Source organism: Chamaea fasciata, unplaced genomic scaffold (genome assembly GCF_029207755.1).
Source record: "Chamaea fasciata isolate MVZ Bird 193981 ecotype frontalis unplaced genomic scaffold, bChaFas1.0.hap1 SCAF_14, whole genome shotgun sequence".
Lineage (NCBI taxonomy): Eukaryota > Metazoa > Chordata > Aves > Passeriformes > Sylviidae > Chamaea > Chamaea fasciata.
Genome location: NW_027094099.1, coordinates 6,866,020 through 6,892,023, shown reverse-complemented (window position 1 = coordinate 6,892,023; position 26,004 = coordinate 6,866,020). Strand labels below are relative to the sequence as shown.

The 26,004-nt window shown below is 36.4% G+C and overlaps 1 protein-coding gene across 2 annotated transcripts in view; it reads left to right on the top strand.

Moving 5' to 3' along the window:
• The window catches only part of CGNL1 (cingulin like 1), a 39,071-nt gene that overhangs the window by 4,608 nt on the left and 8,459 nt on the right, over nucleotides 1-26,004 (top strand). For both annotated transcript variants that reach the window (XM_066195892.1, XM_066195891.1), the window contains exons 5-13: nucleotides 22-170; nucleotides 661-796; nucleotides 2,542-2,754; nucleotides 16,964-17,170; nucleotides 17,487-17,591; nucleotides 20,612-20,764; nucleotides 21,387-21,557; nucleotides 22,724-22,885; nucleotides 23,690-23,779. In XM_066195892.1, the coding sequence (XP_066051989.1) occupies nucleotides 22-170; nucleotides 661-796; nucleotides 2,542-2,754; nucleotides 16,964-17,170; nucleotides 17,487-17,591; nucleotides 20,612-20,764; nucleotides 21,387-21,557; nucleotides 22,724-22,885; nucleotides 23,690-23,779 (1,386 nt within the window). The remainder of the gene's footprint in view (nucleotides 1-21; nucleotides 171-660; nucleotides 797-2,541; nucleotides 2,755-16,963; nucleotides 17,171-17,486; nucleotides 17,592-20,611; nucleotides 20,765-21,386; nucleotides 21,558-22,723; nucleotides 22,886-23,689; nucleotides 23,780-26,004) is intronic.

Below are 26,004 nucleotides of genomic sequence, written 5' to 3'. Positions count from 1 at the left end.
CTTTTGGTGTACAAAATTCAGAATCAGCAAAATTCCAAAGAAGAGAGAGATGCTACACGAGCAAGTCTGAAAGATCTTCAGTTGCAGCTTGATCAAAGTATATGTGAAAAGGAAGCCTTAAAAAAGCAGCTGGAAGAAAATGAAAAGGAACTCAGGCAAAACCTGGAGGAGTGAGTTAATTCTAGCAAAGTTATCATTGAAATTTGTAGCTTTTCTGAAACCTTTTAGATTAAAAGTACCTGTGTCTCCAGAATATGTTGATGGAACCAGACAAGTGACGTGTTACTGTAGGAAATAATTCTACCATTTAGAAAAGTCATGTCTTTAGAACATCTGGAAGAAAGAGAAAGATTGCTGAATTTATAATCTTCCTCTTAATGCAAATTGCTTTTAATATTTCATGGTCAAAATATATAGTTCAAGTCTTTGAAATGTGGAAACACTTGAATGACTAGAGTACCAGGTCTGAAATAAAATACAACTCCCCACTTAAATACTTAGTTAGAAGATTTCTCATTTTTACCCTAACATTTAATTTTTCTGCCTCATTATATCCCATTCTCTTGTGGGCAACATGGAATGTGTGTATTTTTAGTACTTGAATGAACAAATTAATATCTCTGCAAATTAAAAAAACCCTGTCTGATTTTTACTGATGAGGCTTTTTCAAGTGAAGATGGAGCAGGAAAAACACCAGACTGAGATCAGAGATCTTCAAGACCAGCTCTCTGAGATGCATGATGAACTGGATAATGCAAAACACACTGATGAAGGGGAGAAAGAGATTCTGATTGAGGTTAGTTTTGAAGTATCAGAAGGTGGATCAGAAAAATTGCATGAGAAGACTAAGATACTGGTGGAAGAAATACATGCCTTTGCTTTTCCTCTGCTTTGATCCAAAACAATGTGCCATTGGTAGGTGACCTAAGAAAGCATGTTATGATAGCAATATTAACCCTAAAAGGAATACACAGTGTAAGTACCGTTGTTATATGGAGCAGGAGAACAGATATCTTAATGGTTAACAGACATCTTAATGGTTAACAGACAGTTATCCACTATTATCAGATAATAATCCCAGTCAGTGGGGACTTGGGGTCAGAGCAGGGAAGATCATTTTAAAGCCAGATGAGATTCAGCTAAGAAAATTAAAAGAACTCAACAAAGTAGTCTCTAAATTGTTGACTTCCTGTTGGTGGCACCAGGGAGAGAAGGGATGAGTCTGGAGAGGAACAAGAATTACAGGGTTTCTGTCACCTTGGGATGAAAGAGGAATTGGCTGTAGCCCTGATTATACTAATACACTGATGATGAAACAGAGAACACATCTTATTAAATTTGTTGATAAGGATGTGTAAGAGTATCAGTGCAGAAATATTAAAGATGTTTGCACGCAAGATCTGCTGAGTAGAATAACTACCTTGTTTCGTATGGGTGAGATTTGATTACTCTTAAATGACTGTCTTAAATCTCAGGCACTATAAGTGAAAGTTGAACATAAGTGGGGGAATATCACAAATTATGATGGCAGTACTGAAAAACATTACCTTTGAAGAAGGACTTAAATCTGAAGAGAAGTGAGGGAAGAGTCAAAAAACACATCTTACAGCAGGTTGCTGTAAAGGTGATAATGATAAATTTTTCTCTGTTATGTTGAGATAGAGTAAGAAATGAGAGACTTGGCTCCATTAAGGAAAGTAGAAATTTAAAGAAAGTATTAGAAAAAGTTTCTGTTAATACTGATAATTAAACTGAGGAAGATGCTGTCTGGTGGTAAGATGGTGGTAGGATCCCTTCCATTGTAGGCTTTTAATGGCAGATGGTGATGTGTGTCAGGAGTGGTTTAGATGTACTGATCCTCCTTCAATGCAGGGAAGCCTGCATTCTCTTTGAAAGTACAATTATTCACAGCTGGAGAAATACCAATTAGAGAATTTGTGAAGCAGTACATTTTTGATTGTTTCTGTTATTCTGTGTTTTTGTATGCATCCTTAGTCTGCAGTTCCTTCCCAGCAATTTGAAAGGGGGAAATGACTTCTAGGGTTACCCTGGTGGGAGGAGGAAGGGTGTGAAGACATGGACTGGGTTGGGAAGCACTTGTTTTGTCTTCACCACTTGAAGAAGCAACTTTATTTATTCTTTCCAGAAGAATAGAAAGCAAAGAATTATCACTGAGTTTGTTTCTCTTGCAACTGGGGGAAAAATACTTTGTTCTTATCTACCTCATTGCTATTGAAAGCACAATGTAGGAGTGACTCCTGCGTTATTTGCAGAGGGCATACCATACACCATTAAAATCTTTTGATAGTTTGCAGCATCAGATATGTTGACCTCTTATATAAAACATCAGCTATATGTTATACTTCTAAGAATATTAGGGTTGAGCAAATTTTTAGCTTACTATAAAAGCTGCAAAAAATATGTCAGTCATATGAAACAAAGTTGTCCTTGAGGAGCTTATGTGCTTGCTTTCTGTGAGACATAAACAGAACATCCACAGGGGCTATTTGACACACAGCTGTGTTTAATTTTGGGCTTTAGGAGCTGATGCAAATGAAGCAGGATCTGCAAGAAGTATTAATAGCAAAAGATCAACAAGAAGAGATTTTGAGAAAGAGAGAGAGAGAGCTCACAGCTTTGAAAGGAGCACTTAAAGAAGAAGTATCCAGCCATGACACAGAGATGGATAAACTTAAAGAGCAACATGATAAAGAATTGCTGGATCTACGACAGAGCCTGGAGAAAGCGACAGAGGTACGTAAGTGCCAACAATTTCCTTTACAGGGAAAGATCCTACCTCTCTCAGATGCTTTCAAACACTCCTATTTTCTGTATACCAGATGCTTTCAGGTACTACGATTCTCTTAGCAAAATAGCCAGAGATTTAGGCCAGGAGATTCTTGGATGATGAGAGTAAGTTTTATGTTGTACACATCTAATGTTTTGATTGTTTGTCACAGCTGAAGTTGTGGTCCTTGCTTCAAGCACTTATTTACTGCATTTGCTTAACTGCAAACTTTGAGGGAGAATAGATGGTAGCATAGTGCAGAGAATGTCCTGGGTTAAACAGAATCACCAAAACCTTGAGGATGCCCTTGAAGAGTGCCTTGCCAGTCATACTGTTGAAATAACTTCTAGCAGTTCTCTGCAGTTCTTTGCAGACCACTGTTCCTACATTCAGCTCCTTGTGTCATATCCTGTTCCCTGGCTGCATTGTTCCATCTTGTTCACTCAACTTCTCAATATCAATGCGGGGTTTTGTGGTTTATTTTGTGTCCTTTTCATTTATTGAACTTAACTTTGTTTACTGAATGGTCAAAGGAGTGTGAGCACAAGGAAACAGCAGGGGATTGGGTGTTTTGAATTAGGCAGGAAGAAAACAGAACTGAAGGAATTGCCTCTTCCAGCATCAGCAGGAAGTCTTTGTGAGAGGGAGAACGGAATAGGTTTCAGATGTGCGTATTTGTTATTGTTTTCCAAAAGATGTCCTTTGTGAAATTTTCTTTGTAGAAAGAACAGGTAGGAACGTATTGAAAGATTTTTTTTTTGTATGGGGACAATTCCCTTAAAGTTTTGAGCATTCTTTTTACAGTGACAGTTTTTTGTGTCTTTTCTGTATTCCCTCATTTTATTTCTCAAATGTTTGAGAAAATTTCTCCAGGCAAACTGTGCTTGACCTGTATGTCAGAACTGTAGGCTCAGTTTTATGCTTAGAAATGTCCATGCTTGTTTATGTCTGTTACACTGGTCTTAGGTGGGTTGTAGTTATCCTGCTGGTCATGACCTAAAACATAACACAGAACTGAGGGAAAATTAAGCTTGAAGCTGGAAAGAAGCTTCCAAAGCTTTATATGCTCTGTGAGCAAAGTAGGAGCTCATGTGGAAGATGCTGGATAGGTATTGTATGATTGAATTCCAATAAAGGATTATCCTTTTAAGGTTTGTTTTAAATGTGCAATTTTCTTCAGAGGTTAGAAAATTTTATAAATGCTGGTTTGTTTATGCAGCCTAGGACTTGTACTTGAGATTGTTCGGCTTTGCTTAAATGTGTTGTTTCTCTTGGTTTTACATCATCATGAAGATATTTGACTTGTCTGAGCTGCATGAACTGAATTAATTTTTTTTCTTTGAGAGAAAAGTAGAACATTTAAATTATCATTTTTTATTACACAGTAATTGTAGTGACAGCTCAACCTCAATGAACCATCTTTCAAAGTTAGTGCATGGTAATTTACTGTATTTCAATTATGGAACTGTAATTACGACTGACAAGAAATGAAAGAGTAGTCTGTTTGGCATAACAATAACACAGTCTGGGAAATGGCTCTCTGACTGAGTTGCTGTGGCTTAGAGATATTTATAAATAGCATTTATTTACTTGCATGATATAGTCTATCTAATGGTAAATTTAATAAGATGTTCAAAAGTGGAATTTATTTATTTGGTCTAAATACCAGTTCTCTTCCCATTTGAGTTGAAATTTTCATTTTTATTTGAAGTAAAACTTAACATGTTTAATTGGAAGATGGTGTTTTCTTCTGTTTTTGGTTGTTGTTTTTTTTTTTTGTTTTGTTTTGTTTTGTTTTTTTTTAATCTTGCTGGTATTTGTACTCCATGATTTCTTGAAGCACAGCAATATCTTTATGCCTGCTGGCTGAAATTAGTGGTCGAGTTTGATATATCATTTATCAGGAAAGTATAACCATCTTCTCTGCAGGAAATTTCCTGACTGATCTGCTGTGATCCTATATCTATTGCTAATTATTTGGTTTATAATTAATCTGAAATACCCAGTATACATATACAATTGAAGCTACTTGGCCTGTTAATTTTTTTTTTTTTTAATAATACTGCGAGCGGGAAAAATTCATACCTGATGACAGGAAACAAGAAACCTACATCAAAGATTAGTGGGAAGGGCCATTCTGCTGTATTTGATGAGAAAACAGGAGTGTAAATGCTGTAATAGTGGTTTGTCATAGAAAAAGTATGGATATAGATGTTTGATAGATCAGGCTGAATTAGCACCTCTACGTACAAGAGTGTTTGTACTTATGTTTCTTCTAAATCATCCAGACTGGTACAATGAATAAAGCTGTTTTGTGATGTATAAGCTGTTAAGGAAGTTCTTGCATGGAGAAAGGAAGTAGTTTTTATGCCAGTGTTAAATCAACAGAATTTTCATCTGTTGGAGGCATCAGATAGGTTGGCAAGTAGTGTGCAGTGCGTTCAGTCTGTGTGATTAGAATGCCTCAAAGACCTGTTTGCAAATAATGTTAGAAACATATTCAACCTTATCTGATAGAAGAACAGAGCAGGGTTGTTTGTCATTATGATTCTGTTCTCATGCTCACTAATGTGGTGCTAGTTTGGGGGTTTTTTGTTGAGTTTTTATAGTTGTCATTATCTGGTTTCTATTTTTTTAATAAAGAATTTAAAATAAAGTCACAGATATTAAGATATTATTTTTCTTTGCTACACTTTACCTTTTAAACTTATTTTTGTGTTACGTTTTTGCTTGTGGTGGTCTCTAGATGGCTGTGACTATTCTTGACTTTGTTCTTTGTTTATTGAGAGTGAGACCAGACTATTTCCATTTAACAATAGAAAAAGCTTTACTGTTCCATAACATGCCTCTGTGGGGAAACAATTGCCTTTAATCTAATAATAATTTAAAAATTAATGTCTTTCTGATTAAGAAAGGATTTCTCCATAACTCCAAGTGTTAGAACAGAGATTAATGTAAATTCTACTCCAGTTTTAATATCATAGAAAAATTTCTATTATTAATCTGACTCTATAACACAACAGTCCAGAATTGTACTATTTTAACAATGAGTGCTCTGTCACTGTAGATAAGTGCCAATTTTTTGCCAAATTTTTTCAGTAAAATTTGGAAATAGCTTTTGGAATATAATGCTGCAGGTAAAAGGTTGTAGCATATTGCAACTAGAACTGTTCAAATTCCCCTGAAATTGTATCAGCTCAAGAGGGCTGTTGCAAACTGCAGAGCACTTCAAATTTACGTCTGTATTTAGAGAAGCTGTCTGAGCAAATGATGTTGTTCAGAAAAAGCTGTAATCATCACGTTAGGAAGAGGCTTATCTAAGCCTGACCTTGACTGATTTATTTGGCATGTCATATGTCTGACCTTGTTCTCAGAATGATAAAACAGACACTCAGTTTGGAGCTGATTAATTTATCAACACATTTAAGAATGCAATGAAGCTGGTGATCACGTTACCATTAACACGTGTATGTGTTACATATGATTATGTTATGATTAAAGAGAAGAAGGAATTTTACCAGAGCAAAGGTAGGAACAGCAAAAGACAGTGGTTGCCTTCTGCACATGTTATGGACTAAAATGGTCCTTTAAGATAAGAAAAAAAAAAAAAAGTCTCTGGGTATTATACATGAGAAGAAGGTTTGGTTTTGGTTTTTTCCCATCTTGTTAATTTAGGTGAATCTAGCGCAAACAGTAAAGACCTTTGAAATGCAAAGTAACTGTTGAATCTTTTTCTACTTAACCTGATAATATGATGTGTCTTCCTTAAAGCTAATAAAAATCTCCCATAGAGTGCAGAAACTTAAAAACTGGCCAAAGCATTCCAAATGATACTGAGATATATACTCTGTATGCCTTTTTTGTAGAAATGGCTTGGAATTCATAGTTGAAATGTAAAATGAAACATAATTAAATCTAGTATATTCTGAGAACCTGTTTTGGCATAATTCTGTACAGTGAACAGTGGTTAGCCAAGTTACTCAGGGAAAAGTGAAGATATTAGTGTGGAGCATTGCAAAGCCACTTTGGTACTTTAAGTGGTTTAATGTATGTAACTGTAAAATTGTATTTATCTGGAAAAAACCCAATAGGATCCTGCAGCCTTCTTCTGCTCTGAGGTGAAATCTCAGGGCTATAATAAATCATGCTAAAACCCCATGGTCTTGATAGCAATAAAAGAAACAAATGATATAATAAGAATTACTTGGGCATGAAAACACTGTTATGTGCTCATATCCATACATCCATAACTCACCTGAATCTGCATCCTGAATGCTGTGTCTGAGGCTGGTACATTCACCTCAAGCAAGATACACAACAATTAAAAAAGATTTAGAGAAGATTTAGTATAAGAGAAGATTGAAAAAGATTTAGGATTTGAAATGCCACTGGTGAGTATCTTCATTTCTCTGCCTGCCTGAGGCAGCTTTTGCCATGTTGAAATAACACTTTTATGTTTCAGTTCTAGGAGTTGGTTGGTAACTGATCTAAACTGTGTACAGAGTCAAATGGTGGAGTGACTGGTCCAAGTCAGTGTTTTCGTCTTTCATGACCTAACCCCTCTCCCCCTTTCATTTTCTGCCCTCTTTTACCAGCCTTCTAAAAGCCTGGTAAGATTCTGATTGATTTTCAGTATGGTACAAACTGGTACAGATGGAGTGGGGGAAAGAGAGGAAGGGTACACAGACAGAAGTGTGATGGTGGAAGGAAAGCTGCAGGCACTCCTTAAATAGGTGTCATTATTGGAAACACCTATTTTAGAACAATATATGATAAATTTGGGAGACAGATTGGGTTTGTTTTGCCGGACATGTCTGTTCTGGGTGTGGAAAGGAAGTTGGTAATAGCATTATGCATGTTTTCAAGACCCATTTAATGAAGTACCAAACAAATTATGGAATATGAGTGTTGTCAACAAGAATATAAAATGTGCCTCTAAAGCACTCTGAATATGTTACTTGGTGACTGTGTCTTTAAGTTCCACCTCCTCTAATCCTTCATTTCCATGCACTTTACTCCTCCATTTATTTGGTGGGTACATTTGTGGGTTTGGGTGCAGACAGTACCATGAAACTACAGCTGAGTGGGTTTTATACTGTATGTGCAGTCAAGAAGGCCTCTCAGCAAAACTGTCCTTCAGAATTGTGTTTGAATTGGATTGGACCACATCTATAGGTTTAAAAAAACCGCCTAATTCTGTTTATCTGTAACAGTCACTTAAGTATTGTGGACCTTCCCCTGCTAGGACTATTTCAGTAAGTCTGGGTTGGGAAGGGGGGTTGTTTGTGTGGTTTTTCATTTTCTTTGTTTCTGAAGCTTGGCAGGATCTTGTGCAGCCAGGTACCTCTTTAATGCCATCAGGAGGATCTCTAATCCTTGTTAGCAGAAGCCACTTTATGTATTCAGGTGATTGGTCTTGTGACAGTATTTTTGTTTGTGTCTGTATGGGAAGTGTTTGACTCTGTCAAACAGGAGGGAACAACGTGAACACACAGTTAGTTAATATTTTACTCCAGTCTATCCAGCAACTTCTGACCTTCAAAAGACTGTTAGTATAAGCCAATCTGAGTATGTCATGATACATAGCCAGGGGGGATAATATAACATTGATGCAGGTACTGGTTAAGAGGTTAATACTTTCCTGGCCCTGGATTTTATAACTTATATAAACATTAGGTCATGCCTAAATTGGAAAATTTTGTTTAACATGCTGTGTGTAAAAGAGGGCTGCATTCTCAGTCTTCAAATGTAAGTATTTAAATCTTTCATTACATCTCATAAATGAAAACCTAAATAGTTTTGGGAGTAATATTAAGGACGTGGTACCATTTCAAGCAGTGAAAATGACCTTGTAAGAAAACAAATCTTTTCTCTAAACTGTCACCAGTGAACTTTTAACGAGTTAGTAGAGTGGGTCTAGCTGAAATGAAATGGGAGACCAGTTTGACTCGCTTGTAAATTTGTGCACTTGCTTACTGAATAATCTCTTGAAGTACAGCAGAGAATTTAAGCTGGTTGCGGTGTACCTTGCTAAGAGAGGAAAAAAACCACTGACCCCTTTTAATAGGTAACTAAAAACAGTTAACTTCCAAAGACATAGCCATGTGTTAAAGTTGGCTAAGCCTCAGTTTGAGGTGATGGGAAGAATTAATATAATCAGTGTCAGGTAGAAAACAGTAAGTGCAGCCATTTAGGCTTTTTTTCCAGAAGTTTTGTTGGTTTTGTTGTTACCTTTTTTTGGGAGAGTAGGTAGGGTGGGTTGGTAGCCTAACATTCCATTTTTAAGGAATTTTCATACTCCTTTTATAGAGATATGAGATTTAATTATCTATGCTATCTTATGGTTACTGTATTATTCATTCCAAGGCTTCCAGCTGCTTTAAGAAATAGTGTCTGGGGTTAGAAGAATTGCCTAAAGGTAAATAGTGGGTAAAAATGCTGGAACTACAAGCAGAAATAAAGACCTGTTATTTGCATTCATGAACTTTGAAAACAAGATGACTCTAGGTGAATAATACTGATTTCAGAAGCTCCCTTTACAGAAGAGCTAATAATGATTACAATTAAAGAGTTGTCCCTACATGGAGATTCACTATGTTTGTCTTTTTTTTCCTCGATGTCAGTCTTTGGGTGTGGAATGGTTTGGGTTTTTTTTCTTTCTTTGGAAATCACCTGCACATTACCTAAGGAAATCAGTGTCTAGTTTTATTTAAACTATTTTGTTTATATACAAAAAGAAGAGGAAAAGACAATAGAAAGATATTTGATACCTCCACCACTGCAACTCCCTCTGGATCATCTGAGGGAGCTGGGTATATGTGAATCCCTGAAGCCACATGAAACTTCTTACATGTACTTCAAGAAGTTAAACTAGTCCAGCATCAACCTAAAAAGGTGGCCCATGAGTCTTCAGAGCTGGTTTCAACAGCCAATATCTTGATACTTGAAATGTTCTACACCAGGAATGGAATGAAGTGAGCAGCAACACCAGTTCCCTTTTTTCAGAAGATTTTGGAAGATTTTCCTGTCATTTACTTAGATTGCACAATTCTGAATATTAAAAAAAAAAAAAAAATTGAAAATCTGTTACTTCCATTAAAAAGCTCCAGTTTGTGCCCCAGTTTGAGCCTGAACCTGCACCAGCCCCTCAATGTCCTTCCTGGATTGGGGAGCCCAGAACTGAACATGCAGTTCCTGATATTCAGTTGAACTGGATTCTAAAAAGAAATGTAAAGGTTTTTTGAAGAATTTACTGACTTTTGCCAGATAAACATTGGGTTTAGCCAAAATTTAATGATTCTAATATGTGCAAATGAGATACTTAACTTCCACACACTTTAAATCTTCCTTTATTTTGTGAAAAGACTCTAAGGATCCCATAGTGTGTAGTCACTGCCAAAGGGGAGTTTCACCAGCTAAAACACTGAAGTCAGCCAAAACTATTTTTTTAATGATCAGTTACACAACCTCTCTCATGTCTTTGCCAGTGTTGAGGGTGTGGTAAAAAAAAAAAAAAAGGTGTGGAGCCACAGGATATTTTCTGCATTCCTATCCAAAAGTATTTTTTCTGTATTCAGGTTGAAACTGAACATTTCATTTGCATCTCAAGGACCTTGATGGGTGTTCTGTCCAGTTTCTTTGGGTTTACACAATAATGTATGGTGGGAAGGATTTTGATGCCTTTTACACTATCTGTTCACTGCTTGCAACAAAGTTCAGAGTAGAATACTGTATAAATATATTTGCTTTACTGAGATTTCTGCAGCAAAAGTATTGGAACAATATTTATTGTTTTCTTTTAACTTGGCCTTGACTAAATTTAATATGTTTAAAAATACTCATGGACACATATACAAGGACATGAACCCAAGCTTTATTAGATTAATTTCTTGTTAGGGGAAACACCTGAAAGGAGCAGGATGGAAGGTGAGGGAAATGTATTTTACTGCTGATGTTCCCTTATATTCCCTAGGCCTAGAGCTGAACACCAAATGCCACATGCATATAAACTCCAGCAGCTGTGACTGTGTGGCCCAGATAAGCAGACCTATGCTAGGTAAAACTTCACAGATTGGCTGTACATACCAAACCAAACAATACACACGCATGTATGTATGTAAATATATGTGTGCGTGTGCGTGCATTTGCTCACTTTCTTCTCATCTGTTAGGAGTTAAATGGAGCTTGTACATACTATTAAAAACATCTGGATGAAGAATTATAGACTTTTTTTTCGCAAACTTTTAATGCCTTTTCTCAACATAGCTGCCATCTTCTAAGTAATGTTATTCCCTGTATTAAATATAGGAAAATGAAAGGTAGAGAGATCAATGCTGAGAGGATCCTTCAGTTGTGCATATCCAATCTAAAGTACCTAGGTTAACGCTGTTCATAATTATAAAGTCCTTGGTCTATTCAGGGTACAATTTTTCCTGACTTTAGTTGCAACTGTGCACTCAAATGTATGGAACCCAAGCCTCAGTGTCTCAAACCCCAGGAACGTTAAGGAGCATGTAGTTATTGATCCTCTGGAAAGATCTGGCTGAGTGACTTGCCTCAGGAGGTCTTTGGCAGAGACAACAACAGATTCCCGATTCTCTAGGGCTGGTTTGGGTACCTTAGCTGTGAAACTGTCCTTTCTCTTTATTGCCTCACTCATTTCTGCTGTAAACTCTTAACTTCTCAAGCTAATTGACTAATCCTTTAAGCTTCAGTATTAAAATGTATGAAACTATTAAAAAGTCAGTGGTTATTGAACACCATGGATTATTTTCTGCCATGTATGATCTATTTTTGTGGTCAGAAACTGATTTTTTCAGTGTATCTTTCTTTTAAGATTTGATAACTTGTTTTATTTGGTTTGAGTCCACTGCTGGACTAATAAGCAAAGTTACTGGATGTGTACTGTGGCACAATGACAACATAGAATGCTGAAGCTTATCTTCAGTCAGTCACAGAGGACTTTGTATTGTGGGAACTTCTCTGTAAACTGTATTTTCTTTCTTTTAGAAAAGCTTCTTTTTCTTTATTCTCAGCTTTTTCCAGAAATTTGCAAACCATTTTGAGCTCCTTTTCCCTAATCTCCATAGCTTAATTTTGCTGATAAGGCTTAGACAGTCTTAATCAGGAGTTTAAACATGATCAAATTCGAGAAAGTATAATAAAATATTCCGTGGATTCAAAGGTAATAAATAAGAAGGTGATATGAGTGTCGTTAAGAAGTCTTCATATGATGTGGTTATTAAGAGAGATACTGTTCCTTCGTAGATTGAGGAGATGAATATCTGAATGTAAACCAGTCCAAATCTAGGGATGAGAAGGCACTGAATGCCCTGGAAGACAGGGCGAGGACAGGCAGATTGAAAGGAAAGACAAAACAGATGCAAGTTCATAAGCATAATAAGCAAAATGGTATAGGATATTTACTTACATAAATTTAATTCTGTAATACAGTGCAGTAAATAGTAACAGTAAGAAGTTGGTGTACTAAAACATGCTGCCACAACTAGTAAGTGGGATTAAAAAGAAACATTTTCTGTATCATAGGGAAGAAACCGCAAAATTGGAATTCACATATGTTAATACTAAGATCCAAAAGAGCCCACTTCAATTCTTGATAAAATTGCCCCCCTTTCCTCCTGTTTTTTGAGGGGCTTGAATTTTTGCAGAGGTGTTTCAGGTTTTTTTTCCCCTTTGTATGGCAAATATGTCTGAATATACAGTATTTCATTCCAGGTTTTCTTGACAAGAATCTTGTTTAACCAGTTTTGTCTGTTTTGCGCTCTGTATGTTTATGTGCATAATCTCCTTTAAACTTTCTGAAGAGACTGATCCACAATTCTTTGAACTGAAGTTCTTATATTAACAATGTCTGTTAATGTTTTATATTCAGCTTAAATCATTACTTTGTGACCTTCACCTAGTTCTGTTACCATGGGTTAAATTATATAAACTTAGTTAAAATAATTGCCAAAACTTTTCCAAAATCCCCAAATAAATCTAAAGGATTTATGAATGGGCACCAACAGGAGTCATTAATTGATGTTGTGTCATTAAGCCTTGAGAACCATTAGTTAACTCCTACTGTTCATGTGCAGCACCATTACAAACAGGTCACTTGCGGACTGAGGGAAATGGATCCGCAGCACAATCTCTTCATGTCTGTTTTTTTTCCTCATTTGTACTTACTACGCCTTCAGTGTTCAGTTTTCCTTCTTTCATTCTCATCACTCTAACCCACTAATTGAATGCTCTTGCGAACAGCCTTCAACATCTTTTTTTGAGTGTGTCAGCCAGTCCCTGAATTTTCAGTGAAAATATGCGTCCCTGCTCATGCAGGCAGAACCCAAGATTACCCCTGGCTCTTGACAAATACTGTTGGACACTTTAAACTGTCCTTGTTGTTGCCACTTTCAATTTTAGCCTATGAAGCACAGCAATTGCCATTCAGACTTTATCAACATATGTAGTAATTTCACTGTAATTTCAATGCAGTGGTTTTCATATCTTCTACTTCTGTGTTTTGTTAGGGAAATTCTCTGCAGAGTACAGTGAGCCATGTCTAATGACAGTGTTAAATTGTACCTGTGGTCTGTCCATGAGCAGTCTGCCTGCTGGCTGTGGGGGGCTGCTGGAGCACACTGCCTGTGTGCAGGGGTTCCACTGGCAAAGGACACAGCAATCCTTTGTGCATCAGCAGTGGCCGTGTGTGGTTTGACGGCTGCTGGCCGGAACCTTATGTAAGTGTTCAATATATGGACAGGGATCTCTCTCCACCAGGTTCTCCCCTAATGGTGTTGCTACAAGGCCTGTCAGAACTGCATTTCAGTGCTTGTATGCTTTGTGTATGCTCTCCAGCGGTCCCTAGGCTTTTTGCTGTCATGTTCACTTGTCTTCCCAAGAGCAGGCCTGGAGGGGAGGTACGAGGTCATGTGGGGTGCCAGAGAAGACTAACAGTGGAGAATACAAGGCAAGAGCTGTGGACACTTTTGATACCTTAACTTCCTCTGGTAATATGCTACAGGATATGCACACGTTGCCAAAAGCTCTTATCATCCAGAAACTTCATTTGTGCCAGTGAAGAAGCTCTGCATGAAATTCTCAGTACTCTAGGGAAAAATTAATATAAGCTTTTTTCTGTCTAAACCCAGCTGTGTAATTTGACTCTTGGAGAAGTGACGCTATGTGTACTTTTTCTTACACAAGGAATATCTAAACTGTATTTGTATGACTTGACTTTGTTTAAACTTCACTATCAAATTGAAGATACTTTGGGATTGTTTTGTCTAGTATGCTCCTGAACGATATCCTCAGGGTGGTCTTCCATGCCTTATGTGTGCAGTCCGGTTGTGTAAGGTAAACTGATAAGATAGATACTCCTGTGTTTCTTTTCAGTCTTGTCTGAAACAAGTTGAAAAGCTGTTGAAACAATGTGTGCACAGTGAAACCACATTGTGAAGAAAATTCCTTGTACTCTCCCCAGAATATAAGTAAGAAAAATGTTCACTCTCCAGCTACAATACAGTGCAGCTCCCCATATATACCAAGAGAGTTTTCTACCATCTTGAAAAATTATGTGTGTGTGAAAGAAAGGGAATTTGTCATTAACATGTTAGAGAATTTGTTTGGGTAGGTGTAACCCATGTAATGATGCCAAGGTCATTAGAGACCTGTGAAGATCTCTTGGCTATGTGCTGGTCACTGAATCAGCTGAAACTTTAGGAAGGTTTTATTTATATATCAAATTTATTTCCAAGGTTTTAAATAAGACTAATAAAAACAATACTCACAACTTGCCCTTTACACTTCTCTGCATTTTGCATGTATTCACCTAACTTCTTGCTAACTTACTGCAATATATAGTGAAAAAGGAGAGCAAATAATGGTTCAGTTTAATGTTAGGGTCTGTATCCTAAGATACTTACAACAAAAAGTAGGGTGGAGCAGAACTCTAGATATGATGGCATCAGTGTAATCTGAACTTAATTTTGAACCTCTTAGGTTAAATCATAGATAGATAGATAGATAGATAGATATTACTTCTGTGTTTATTTATGTATATGGATCTCTGTGGGGGGTGGTTGTTGGGTTGTTTGCTTTTGTGCATGTGTTTATCCATGTGTAAGTAAATACTGCTTCCTCTGTTGGGAAAGTAGAGCAAACCATGGTAGATGTAGTGGAATCTCCAGGTCTGATGTGGGTCTACTGCAGTCCTTTCTCACTGTGCAGCCCCATGTAGGCAGTTGGATGAAAAAGAACAGACAAATCAACATTCCTTTCCCTGAACTCCCCAGCATGCCTCAGCTGCTTTCACTCAGCTCCAGAAAGGAGAAATGAGACTAAAAGGAGCCACTGGTGGAGTGCTTGCTAATTAGTAAAACTTTGCTGGATACAGAAAGCAAAAATTAAAGGAATATATAAATACTATTGAAATTTCAGTATGTGAAAATTTAAAGCATCGACAGAGATTTATTTCAGAGCTTTTAATTAGTCATCTACTAAGAAGAACAAGTTTTTTCAGGATTTTCAAAAGACCAGAACTTGTCAGCCTGCTTATGCTGCCAGTTTTTGTATAATAAGTTCATTGACCCTGTAGACAGTCTGAGTGTTTTCTGAGTTACCGCTTTATCTAATTTGCATGATTTTAAAGCTGTTGCTTGCTAGAAAACAGTCTAGTGAGGGCACTCTTTGTAAACACCCTTTTATATAACTTTGCTTATTCCTTTTGGGAAAGGAGAGGGGAAGATCAAGAGCAACAATCAAAAATAGCATAAATGAAAAGTGATTTTCATGCTTTCACAAAATATTTCACAAAATAGTTTCTGAGTAGTTTGATAGGATTTCTTTTGTTTTCGCCCAGATAAACACAAATTCACATGCAAAAAATGTTGTGCTCCAGTAATGAATGTGTAATTACCTATTGTTACCAGATAATGTAGAGACTAACGGTGTAAATGGATTTGAGAAGGATTAGAGAAATTAATGGATGGTACATTCATGGAAGAAAACCAGTGAGAGTTGGGAGTGTGTAATGATCAAAAGATTACCCCATAGTTGTTCTTCCTCTTTTTGCCTCAGCATCAGCCATGGCCATGAGAGAGAATCCTGCTTTAGATTGATTCCTGTGTTTGTTCTGATGTTCTTGCTGTTTAAGTTCTTGGTGTAGAAGACAGTGGGGCTGCACTTGAGAACCAGATTTGTACAGAGTATTTGTACAGAGTATTGTTTTGTATCAGCCCCTGAAAGCCCAGAAGCAAGAACCACCCATTATATCCTGGGTTCTTTTATGTTCTTTATAGGGGATTCTGAATGAGAAGTCAGTGAAGAGCAAAGATTAAATCCTTCCTGCTCTTTACCAAACTAAATGTTTACGAGTGCATACCTGGTCTGTGTAACAAGAGTATAGATAGTTTAACAATATAGACAGATACTTCCCTTCATGGTTTCCACAGCAAATGGTAGGGTGTTTTACAGGGTAAGTGGTAAGGTGATGAAAAGTAACATGCTGCAGTCAGCTGCCCTGCAAGAAAAACAGTCAAAAATCCAGTGCCACAAGTTGTGATGCATTGTTCATTATTATAATTTGTGTTTGTACTATGTATTGATTTGAGTTTCTGAAAAAAAATAAATTCTGTTTGAATACAAGTTGAACTCAGTATTCAGTACAAGGTGAACCACCACTGTTTATTTATCAAGATTTATTTATATTATCTGTCATTTATTCTGCAGCCCCACCGAATAGTTGCATGGATGTTGTATGTTGCATGCTAGTGCTTGGAATCATCAGGGGGTCAGGCTGCCTAAATTTTGTGTTGCTGTGGAAGACACTCTTTATAAATACATTCTTCCTTAAAGGTCCATGTGGCTTTTCCTATATTTTTTAGTTTACTTGGAATTATCTAACAACGCGATTTGGTAATGAAATAGTTTAGGGCAATAAAGAGGAAGATGTTAAGGAGAAAATATGAGATAACAAGCATGAGACTGTTCAGGTATCATGTGTTACTTTATCTGTTCATCTGCCCAAGGAGAAAAAAAGGTAAATATTAGCGTCTCTGTTGATACTTTAATGTTATATCCTAGCTCTGTTTGCTGTGATGCCATATGGAACTCCTGTTGGAAAACAGTATCCATTCTTTTTTTTTTTTCTAACATGACATAATTTCTTTTCACTAGAGTGCTGCTGTCCTTGCAAGTGAAAAAAATGCTGCACAAGAAGAGCGAAATAGTGTAGAAAATCAAGTCAAAGAGCTTATTGAGGAAAATGAACGATTGAAGAAAAGACTTGCTGAGCTAGAGGGAAAAATTGAGGAGTTGCACAAACAAATTGATAATATGAAAGGAGAAGAAAATTCAGTGAAGGAAAAATTAAAGGTATATGAGGTAAGTTAAGAAAAAAAGCCCCTTCAGTAGTTTTCCTCTTTGCAATGGATTCATTGTAGGATAAAAACTGACCAAGAGGAGGATGGACAATGCCATAGGAAAGGGTAAGGAAAACCCGCAGCTTGCCAAGAAGCTGGATGCAGTTTGCTGACATGTAGGAAAGATTTTCCCATGGAGAACCAGGGTAAAACCAAGTCACACCTTGGGACTGGGGAAATCAGTGACAGGCCAGAGTGAAAAGACTTTACAGCTTGGTTTACTTGTCAGATTAAAGGCCTGGCTACTGTTTCTGAATGTATGAAATTTATCATTGCAGCAAGAGAAACAACAATTAGAAGAAGCTTTGAAACATGCTGAAAAGGAGGGAAAAGAATTGTTAGTGTTAAAAGCAGCTTTGGAAAGCCAGCTAGAAGATCTGCAGGTAAGAACAAGAAGAACTTGGATAATTTAAATTTTAAATTTTCTGTTTACCTGAGTCACTATTGCTTTCTGTAGAGTTACATCTCATTCTTTTTGAAGTACACTTTGTTTTGAAGTTTAGGCCTCACTTCAGTGTTCAAATGTATACTGAAACCATTGCTTCATCAAATTAAAATCGTTTTCTTGCTGAAGTATTTTTTTTTCTATTTCCATGGATCTAGCAAAATTTCGGGGAAATGACTTTCCAAATAAACTGCCTAAGGTTTCATAAATCTCTTATTTTCAATGATCATGCAACTCATGAAGGTATTTACATGTAAATAAAAAGCTGTACTTGAATATAAAGAAAAATATTGTAGATGGAAAAATATCAGGGTGTTTTCTTCTCTATTTGTATGAGCCTGTCTTATTTGCAAATGTTTTATGGAACTGGAATATTTAATCACAAAACCAGAGATGTTCAACATGTATCACTAGGATTTGCAGCATCTTAATTTCTGAATGAACTCCTCTTTCCACCTTGCTCCTTAGTCTACCCAGTGTCCAGGAAAGGTTATGCTTTCTCTCAGATTAGCCCAGAAATTAAACACGTGGAGAATGCATCTAGTTCAGAGCAGTGGAGAGAGATGTTGGCAGCGTTGTGGATGAGTCAAGATTGGGTGATTCAGATGGCATGAAAATTCAGATCACTGTTCTTATTGACCTCATATTTTGTGTCTGCAAAAGCTACAAACTAATTTTTCTTCTCTGTGATTCACCTTTTTCCAAAGAAGGATTGATTTTAGCAGTATTAGTTTCTCTTTGTTTTGCTTTTAGAAGCTGAAATTTTGAGGGATTCTATCAAACAAGTCAGACTCAAAAATGAGGTACATATAAATTGCTAGTGCCACTTTTTAAATTGAATAGATGTTTTCCCCTGTTGTCTTCAACATAAATTTTACATTTCTGTTCTGAAAATCTGAAAATGGAACTTGTCTCTAAGCTGATGTTTCTTGTAACTTCATGAGTAAGTGTTACATCTGAGGCTTTTGGTCAGGCTTCATTTGTGGTTGTCTTCTTTATTTTTTTTTTCCTTTTTAAATTTTAAATCTGTTTATCTGCTGTCCCTCACTGATTCCCTTCATTTACTTGTCTGTATCACTCATAGTCTGCACAACCACTGTAGGGGCACATTTCTCATCACTGGCTTGCATTTAGCACACTCCCCTAAGAACTCCATTCTGTCGCAGTCTGACTCGACCTTGCTGTGTAACATGGATCAATGCAACCATACACATCTCTTGCATCTTGATTAGCTTTGGGTCAAGATGCTTGAAAAGTATGGGGGTTTTTTTTTGTTTATGCATCCTTCAGGGCATCATGCCAAATAATGCTGCCTCCAAGCAGGGTCTCCAAATGAAAGAATTCTAGGGAAGGTGACAGGGGAGTCTGTCTTGACATTTTATTCACAACTTATGTCTAAATTCTGGCACACTAAATTTAATCCTCTTTCTGATTCTACACTCTTGTCCACCGGATATGAGCACTAACAGACCTCAGGATGTAATCAGCAGCCCTTTTGTTTAGAACAATTCAGCCTTTCTGTCTTTAGAACTGTTCTAATGAATAATGTTGTGCAGTAGGTTGATTTGGCCTTGTGTTACCATTGACAATGTAGACGACAAACTCTGGCACTGTAAAAATGTGTATCCCAGTGGAAATGTAATTCCTGACTGTCCCATCTTGCTTTTTTACATAACACAAATTACTTTTAATGGTGGTCTAGGAAAAGAAAGACAATGACAATACCAATAGAACTGTAACAGTTACTGGAAACAGCCAAGTCTCTTTCTCCTCCATTCCGGATTTCTAGTCAGAAAAGTTAAAGCTGGTATGCACTTATTTGTAGTAGACAGTTTGCATTAGCACTTTCATCTGAAATCATCCTCTGCGTTGAAATTTTGTTTATGGATGCTCAAGTGAAAAATATTTTTGTATCATTTTGTGTTGTGTTCTAACTTCTGTTTTAGGGTAGCCACCTCTATGTAGGGCAGTGTTTCAGGAAATGAAATACATCTTGACATTTTTGTACCACTGAGAAGGGAAATGACCTAATTATTATGCCCTTCAACCATAGCACATATGGTGCTGTGATATCTTAAAAACTAACAATTATACCAACATTATGGATGGTAGCATCAAGTAATCTGTGCTTTTAGAATTAAACAATCAGAACATGGGATCCTTTCAATGGGTGCAAAAATAGGAAGTTTATCTTTTCATTGTGGTAGATAATGGTAGGCATCTAGAATTAGCATTGCAGAGCATTGTAAGTTGAAATACATTCTTAATTTTCAGTTATCAGCTGAGATGAATTACTAATTTTGTAAAGAGAACATTCAACTACTATTATTTAGAAAAAATAGAGAAATATCAGAATAATCTTTTAGGTTAGTGTGAAAACAAATGACTCCTTTTCATTTCCCCCATTTTGTTCTCTTTTCATGTAATAACACTTTAGCTTCTTCACAAAGTAATTAATTGCCACTAACGATTGGCTTTAAATTGGCAACTGACAGGCTGTTTGCCTGACTTGCAGTTACACTGTGACAGGCCAGCCAATTCCACTGAAAAGTGCTCAAGGATTTTTGTACAGGAAGGGCACTCAAATTAGAGATTAGACTTAAATTGACCATTGAAGCTGTCCTGTAGGGCATCTAGATTTAAAACACTGAAATTCAGAATGGTGTAGTCTGAACGGGCAGACACTGAGGAAACTGCAGCGTTTGGATAGTTGGTAGCAACATTCCCATTGCATCATGGTTTTAATACTTGGCATAAGAAAATAGGTATAAATGGACATTCAGTTGTTTCTAGCATGACATATCATTGTTTGTCCTATACAAGTTAGCTAACTGTAAAACCTGAAATTTGTTTTAATTTTACAGCAGCTGCTGGTATTACTGTGTTAAGTAACATACCTTTAAGGCATTAGAAAAGTTGGTCTACATTTTACTATGCGTATTTTTAAATTTACTGCAGGAGAACATCCGTTGCATTTCACAGGAACGACAGCAGTTAAGTCAGCAATTAAAAGATGAAACTCAGCAGAAGGAGCAGTTAAAGCAGATAAAGAATGAAATGGAGAATGAACGATTGGAACTGAACAAGACTGTTGAGAAGTTACAGGAGGAGGTATGAGTTCACCCCCAAGAGGCTGCAGGGATCTGAATATTTAACAGATAGAAGTAAATGAACGGGCAAATTGTAAAGAATTCTATATTTTTAAATGTGTAAAAGAAAGTAAAATGCAAAGTTTAGTATTAGTTTCTTTAACCTAGAGGCTCTTATTAAAAGCTTTCAGGCCTGGAACAATGATTGGAAACCACTACCACAAAATGGCACTGTAAACAAGTTCTGTATAAACCAGATCCCAGATCTGAGTTCAGTTCTCATGTACAGTACCATGATATTTCAGAGTTTTACAGCTGATTCTCAGAGTTTCTATATCTGAATTATTGTACCAACTGTGTGTACAGCTAATACTGACATACTGAAGTGTGACTGTGCAGTTCATTGTAGCACTCAGCTGGAAAAACTGCTGGCAGACGAAAAGAGAATAGTCTTGCCACACATGCTATTAGAAATTAACTTTATTGTTTTGTGTTTTCCCACTTCTGCACAGAAATTAATTTATTTGGGAACGTTTGATAAATTTTCTCTTTGAAAATACTGAACTGAATACTGAAGTTGGAGGAAAAAAACTTTTGTTGTTTTAAGCACAATAGAACCTTTTGTATATGTACTTTTTGCCCAGATATCTGAAATGGTGGAGATCTCAAGAACATCAGCTCTGGAGCTTCAGAGCCAACTTGATGAATACAAGGAGAAAAATCGCAGGGAATTTGTGGATCTGCAGAGGCAATTGAAGGAGAAAAACATTGAGGTAGAAAAATCACGCCTGATGAACATAAGAATGCAAGATGAGGTAATGACTCATAAATTCAGTGAGAAATTCTCAGCTTTGACCTAGAATTCAGTGCAGGTAGTTTTCAAGATAATGCAGGTTTGCAATCATGCTTTTGCGTACTCTCATGTACATCATGTGAGGCTGATCTCAGATTTTGAGTTTGAGTTTTTGTGGTGGTGATCAGCATGTTATTTCTGCTGGGGAAATGGGGGCTCCTCTTTAGGACAGATAAATGCAGTGTTTGACAAATGAATGCACCTTAAGTAATATGACAAGGATTCCATTGATGATCTGCTGGTCTTTAATGCCTGCTGCTGAAGGAATTGGGAATTTAGAAATATTTTTGATTAGGAAAAACCCACCAGTTATTTAGGAAAAACAAACAAACATTCATGACCAAGCCATGCAGGAGTCAGGACTTAGCAGTAGGTAGCAAACTCTGTGAACATTCACTAATACATTACCTTAGCTTAATTACTAAAATAAGCACTTGAAACAGAGGAAGAATGTGGCAAACTGTTTAAGGAAAAAAACCTCTCATATTATATACATGTTATAAGTTAAGTTACACGCACAAGGAATGGTCATGATTTCACCTAAAACCCCTCTCACTTATTGTATATATACTTTTCAAGTACCAAGAAGGTTTTTTGGATAATATTATTAAGGACATACAGTTGTTGAATAGGGTACTTTTGTCCTCAGCAGGTAGCCCCACTGTGTCTAATAGTGTTATATATATGTGTGTATCTGTAATCATGTCATTGGTAAAATGCTGTCATCAAAGTGCATCAGACATATAAACTACATAGTTATTTAAAAGCTAAAGAAATGGGAGGCTGAAAAGGAAAGAAAAAGTTCCAAAGATAAAACCATTTAGAAAATTATCTAAATTTTGTCTTGCTGTGACTTAGTGAAAAGAAATAAATTTTAAGAACCACACCTGGATGATTGTCAGTGTAAAAGATGTAGCATGAAGCATTTCATGATAGGTCATAATCCAAGTTTATTTTCTTGGTGCCATCTTGTGGATAAAACAAAAATTACTGTGAAAAGTCAGTAACTCAGTGGAATTCCTGTCATGCTTCCAGATCTGTCGTGTTTGCAGGGAGTCCCCTTTGCTGCCATGCCTTGTTTATAGGAAGTACAGTGTGAAGTGTATTCCCATGATCTTATTGCTTCAGATACGTCTGATGGAAGAAAACCTGAGGGATCACCAGAGAGCTCAGGATGAGGCAATAACAAAAACTCAGTTACTGGAACAGACTGTGAAAAGCTTGGAGTATGAACTGGAAGCCAAAAACCACTTAAAAGACGATCGGGCAAGACAAATCAAACTAATGGAGGTGAGACATTCTTAAGAGTTTGTTTCTTTTTTGAGGAGATGAAAGTAATTTTGGTGTTTCACATGGATTCTGCTTGGAAGGAATCAAAATAGCTTCATGTTGTCAAAAATCCTTGTAGTATTACTGCAGGAATTAATGTGGTATGTTTTAAAGGTGATTTGTTAGCATATCTATTATAACATGGTATCTTCTGAATTAGAATTTTCTCTCATAATTTCAATTAACTTATTTTAAATTAATTTTATCTAGAGCTTATCATGCAAATTTGCATGATTTTCATTTCTAGACCCATCATTCAGAACTTCAAAAGTATTTAGAAGCACAAGTTCTGTTTAGCCTTTGATATCAGTTCATTTCAGGAGTCTGAATAACATTGTGACTCTAACCTGTTATAGGGCTTCATAACTGTTCAGTTCAACTAGGCTGTCATTTGACTTTCGTAAACAAACATCCATATGTCATTGTACTGAGATGAAAAGAAATTTGTCTTCTAAATATATAATGTAATGCAGACACTCTGAAAAAGTCTGCAGGAACATTACAGAATTTCTGTTATATTCTGGAAATTGTTGGGAGTGATTAATAAAAGGAAACTAAGCATTTATTTTATGTCTGTCAAACAAATCCACTCTAAAGCCGTTTCTATCTGCCATCTCTTTTGCTGTGTGTTTTAAGAGGCATTTCAGTTTCCAAGCTTAGTCTTTCAGACTTTGGGTCCTTGAAGTTTAAAGAAGAATACCCTGATGGCAATCTGAAGAGGATAGAAAGTAGTGTGTTGAGGCTGCTTTTCTTTGTTCCACTTAGGACAAGTTGTCTCACCTGGAACTTGAGCTTGATGAAGAAAAGAATAATTCAGATTTGTTGTCTGAGAGGATCAGCAGGTGCAGAGAACAGGTACTTGAATAACTTTTCCAGCTTTTGTTTAATGATTCTATGAAAAAGTGTTATTAGGATCACAATCAATATTGATCAACTAAATAATGATTAGCAATAGGATTTATATGTTATACTTGAGCAGAGCATGTAAATCCAAAAACCCAAGGTTCAGAAGCATGATTAAATACGTTCCCTTCACATCATCGCAGACCATTTTTTTCCTGTTGTTCTAACTGGAAAACAGACACAGGATGTATATAAAGACTGAAGACCAGTAAGTCTGATGTGAAGAGTCTCTTATATTGAAAGATCACAATTTTAATCATACTAAAAAGTAATTCAGCATAATAGACTCTTAATGAAGGAGGAGGAGGAGCTTTAGGAAATTGTGGAATTATTTAGATAATGTTCTTTGCCTTATTTTTGCTTTCTGAAAGATGTAAAACTGATTCATAACTCATTACAGCACATCTACTGCTGTAACTCTGCATGAAGTACTGCAGCTTATAGTAATTTCCTAGAAGCTCAGGGGACAATTAGCATTGAGGTACCCACCATAATCTGTTCTGTTCTCATTTCTCTTTCTGCAGAAAAAAAAAGAGCCACTGACATTCTTTTGAATAGCTGTAGCTTCAGAGGGAGAACAGAAAGTAAAATCCTAGTTTCTGTGTCTTTTCAATGAAATTGAGTGTTCCACTGAGACAGCTGGAGAGTTTAAAGTGAGGTAGAGCTCAGCTTTCTCTCATGTGTCCTTGAAGCACCAAGGCACCATTACTACTTTGTTTGAACTCAGGTTACTGAGATTCCATTTGACTGTAATAAAGGCTTTCTGCTATTGTTCCATTGATATTGTACAGACCCCGAGTCAGTAGGTGAAATAGAATGTAAAGGCCCTATAATAATGTGGGGTCATGCTGTTGTTAAATCAGGAAGCCTTTAATACTGGAGTCTGTGCCTGTGTTGTAAACCTGGGATAAAAGTACTTCAGTCATAGCTGCTATGGAAGTTAATTTGCAAACTGAATGGAAACCTAAAATACAGTTTGGTGACTAAAATGTTACATAATGGGTAAAAGACATGTTTATTTTGAGGTCTGGAATTTCTCATTTCACACATGAGTTATAAAGGTTGCTTTGTTTTGATTTTATGCCAGAATGACTAAGTAGTCAAATTACTAAAGAGTATTTCAGGGTCTGCTAAGCATTTATAATGACATGAGAAATTATAATGGATTTATTTTGGTAAAATCTGTATTCCTCTACATTTTTAACACTATTATTATAAATATGTTATTTTAACATACTGATAATGAACTATAATACTGAAATTTCCAGTAAAAACAAATTTAAACAACTGGTTCTATTTTACATAAAGCTGAATGCTTGAATAAACATTGGCAAGACTAATAGTTCACATTTCACTTGCCATGAAATGTTATTCTTTTTTAATTTAAACACCCTTTTGAATCTGAATGGCTGCATGACACACTGTTCTCATCTCCTCTTGCCTTCCACTCAAGAAGTACCACAGCAGAGTGGAAACAGAAAAAAATTTGGGGGAAAAGTGGGTCATATCCTATCAGTTTTTAAATGATATTGTATTAGTAACTCTAGAAAGACCATAATGCTCCAAGCACATTAACAGACATGCATGGAAAGCTGGAGCACTCAGCTGCTCTTTGAGTCTAAAGTGAGCAGGGACAGGACATATTTTAATAAGTGATTTTTTTTTTCCTATGAACAAGTGAAGTATCTCTTGCCATATTGACTTTGCAAACATAATTGAAAAAGCCTCATGATACCCTCATCAATTCTTGTGTTCTGTGAAATTGTGAACAAGAGTCTGTTGACTTCAGAGTTGTTTCCAATAAGTGTGAAAAATGCACTTACTAGTTTTCATGACAATTTTAGAATAAATAGATAAGGATAAAATTGCACTGACCTGCATAATTCGCTTCCTTTTGGTAAAGTGTTCCCAGTGGAGAGCTGTGTACCTGTCCTTTAGCTGGCACTGGCTGTAGGAAGCAAAGAAATGAAAATCTGGATATGATGGTTGTTTTTCAATTTTGAAGCATCAAAGGGATTTGTTTAGCTTTAGCTTTCTTCTTGATTAATCATTGGGTTTTTTGGTCACATACTTGGAAATTGTCTAAGGCATATTTATGTGTATATATATATATATACACACACTACTTACGAAATAACAAGCAACATAGGCTGCAAACCTGTGAGACAGTGAACAAT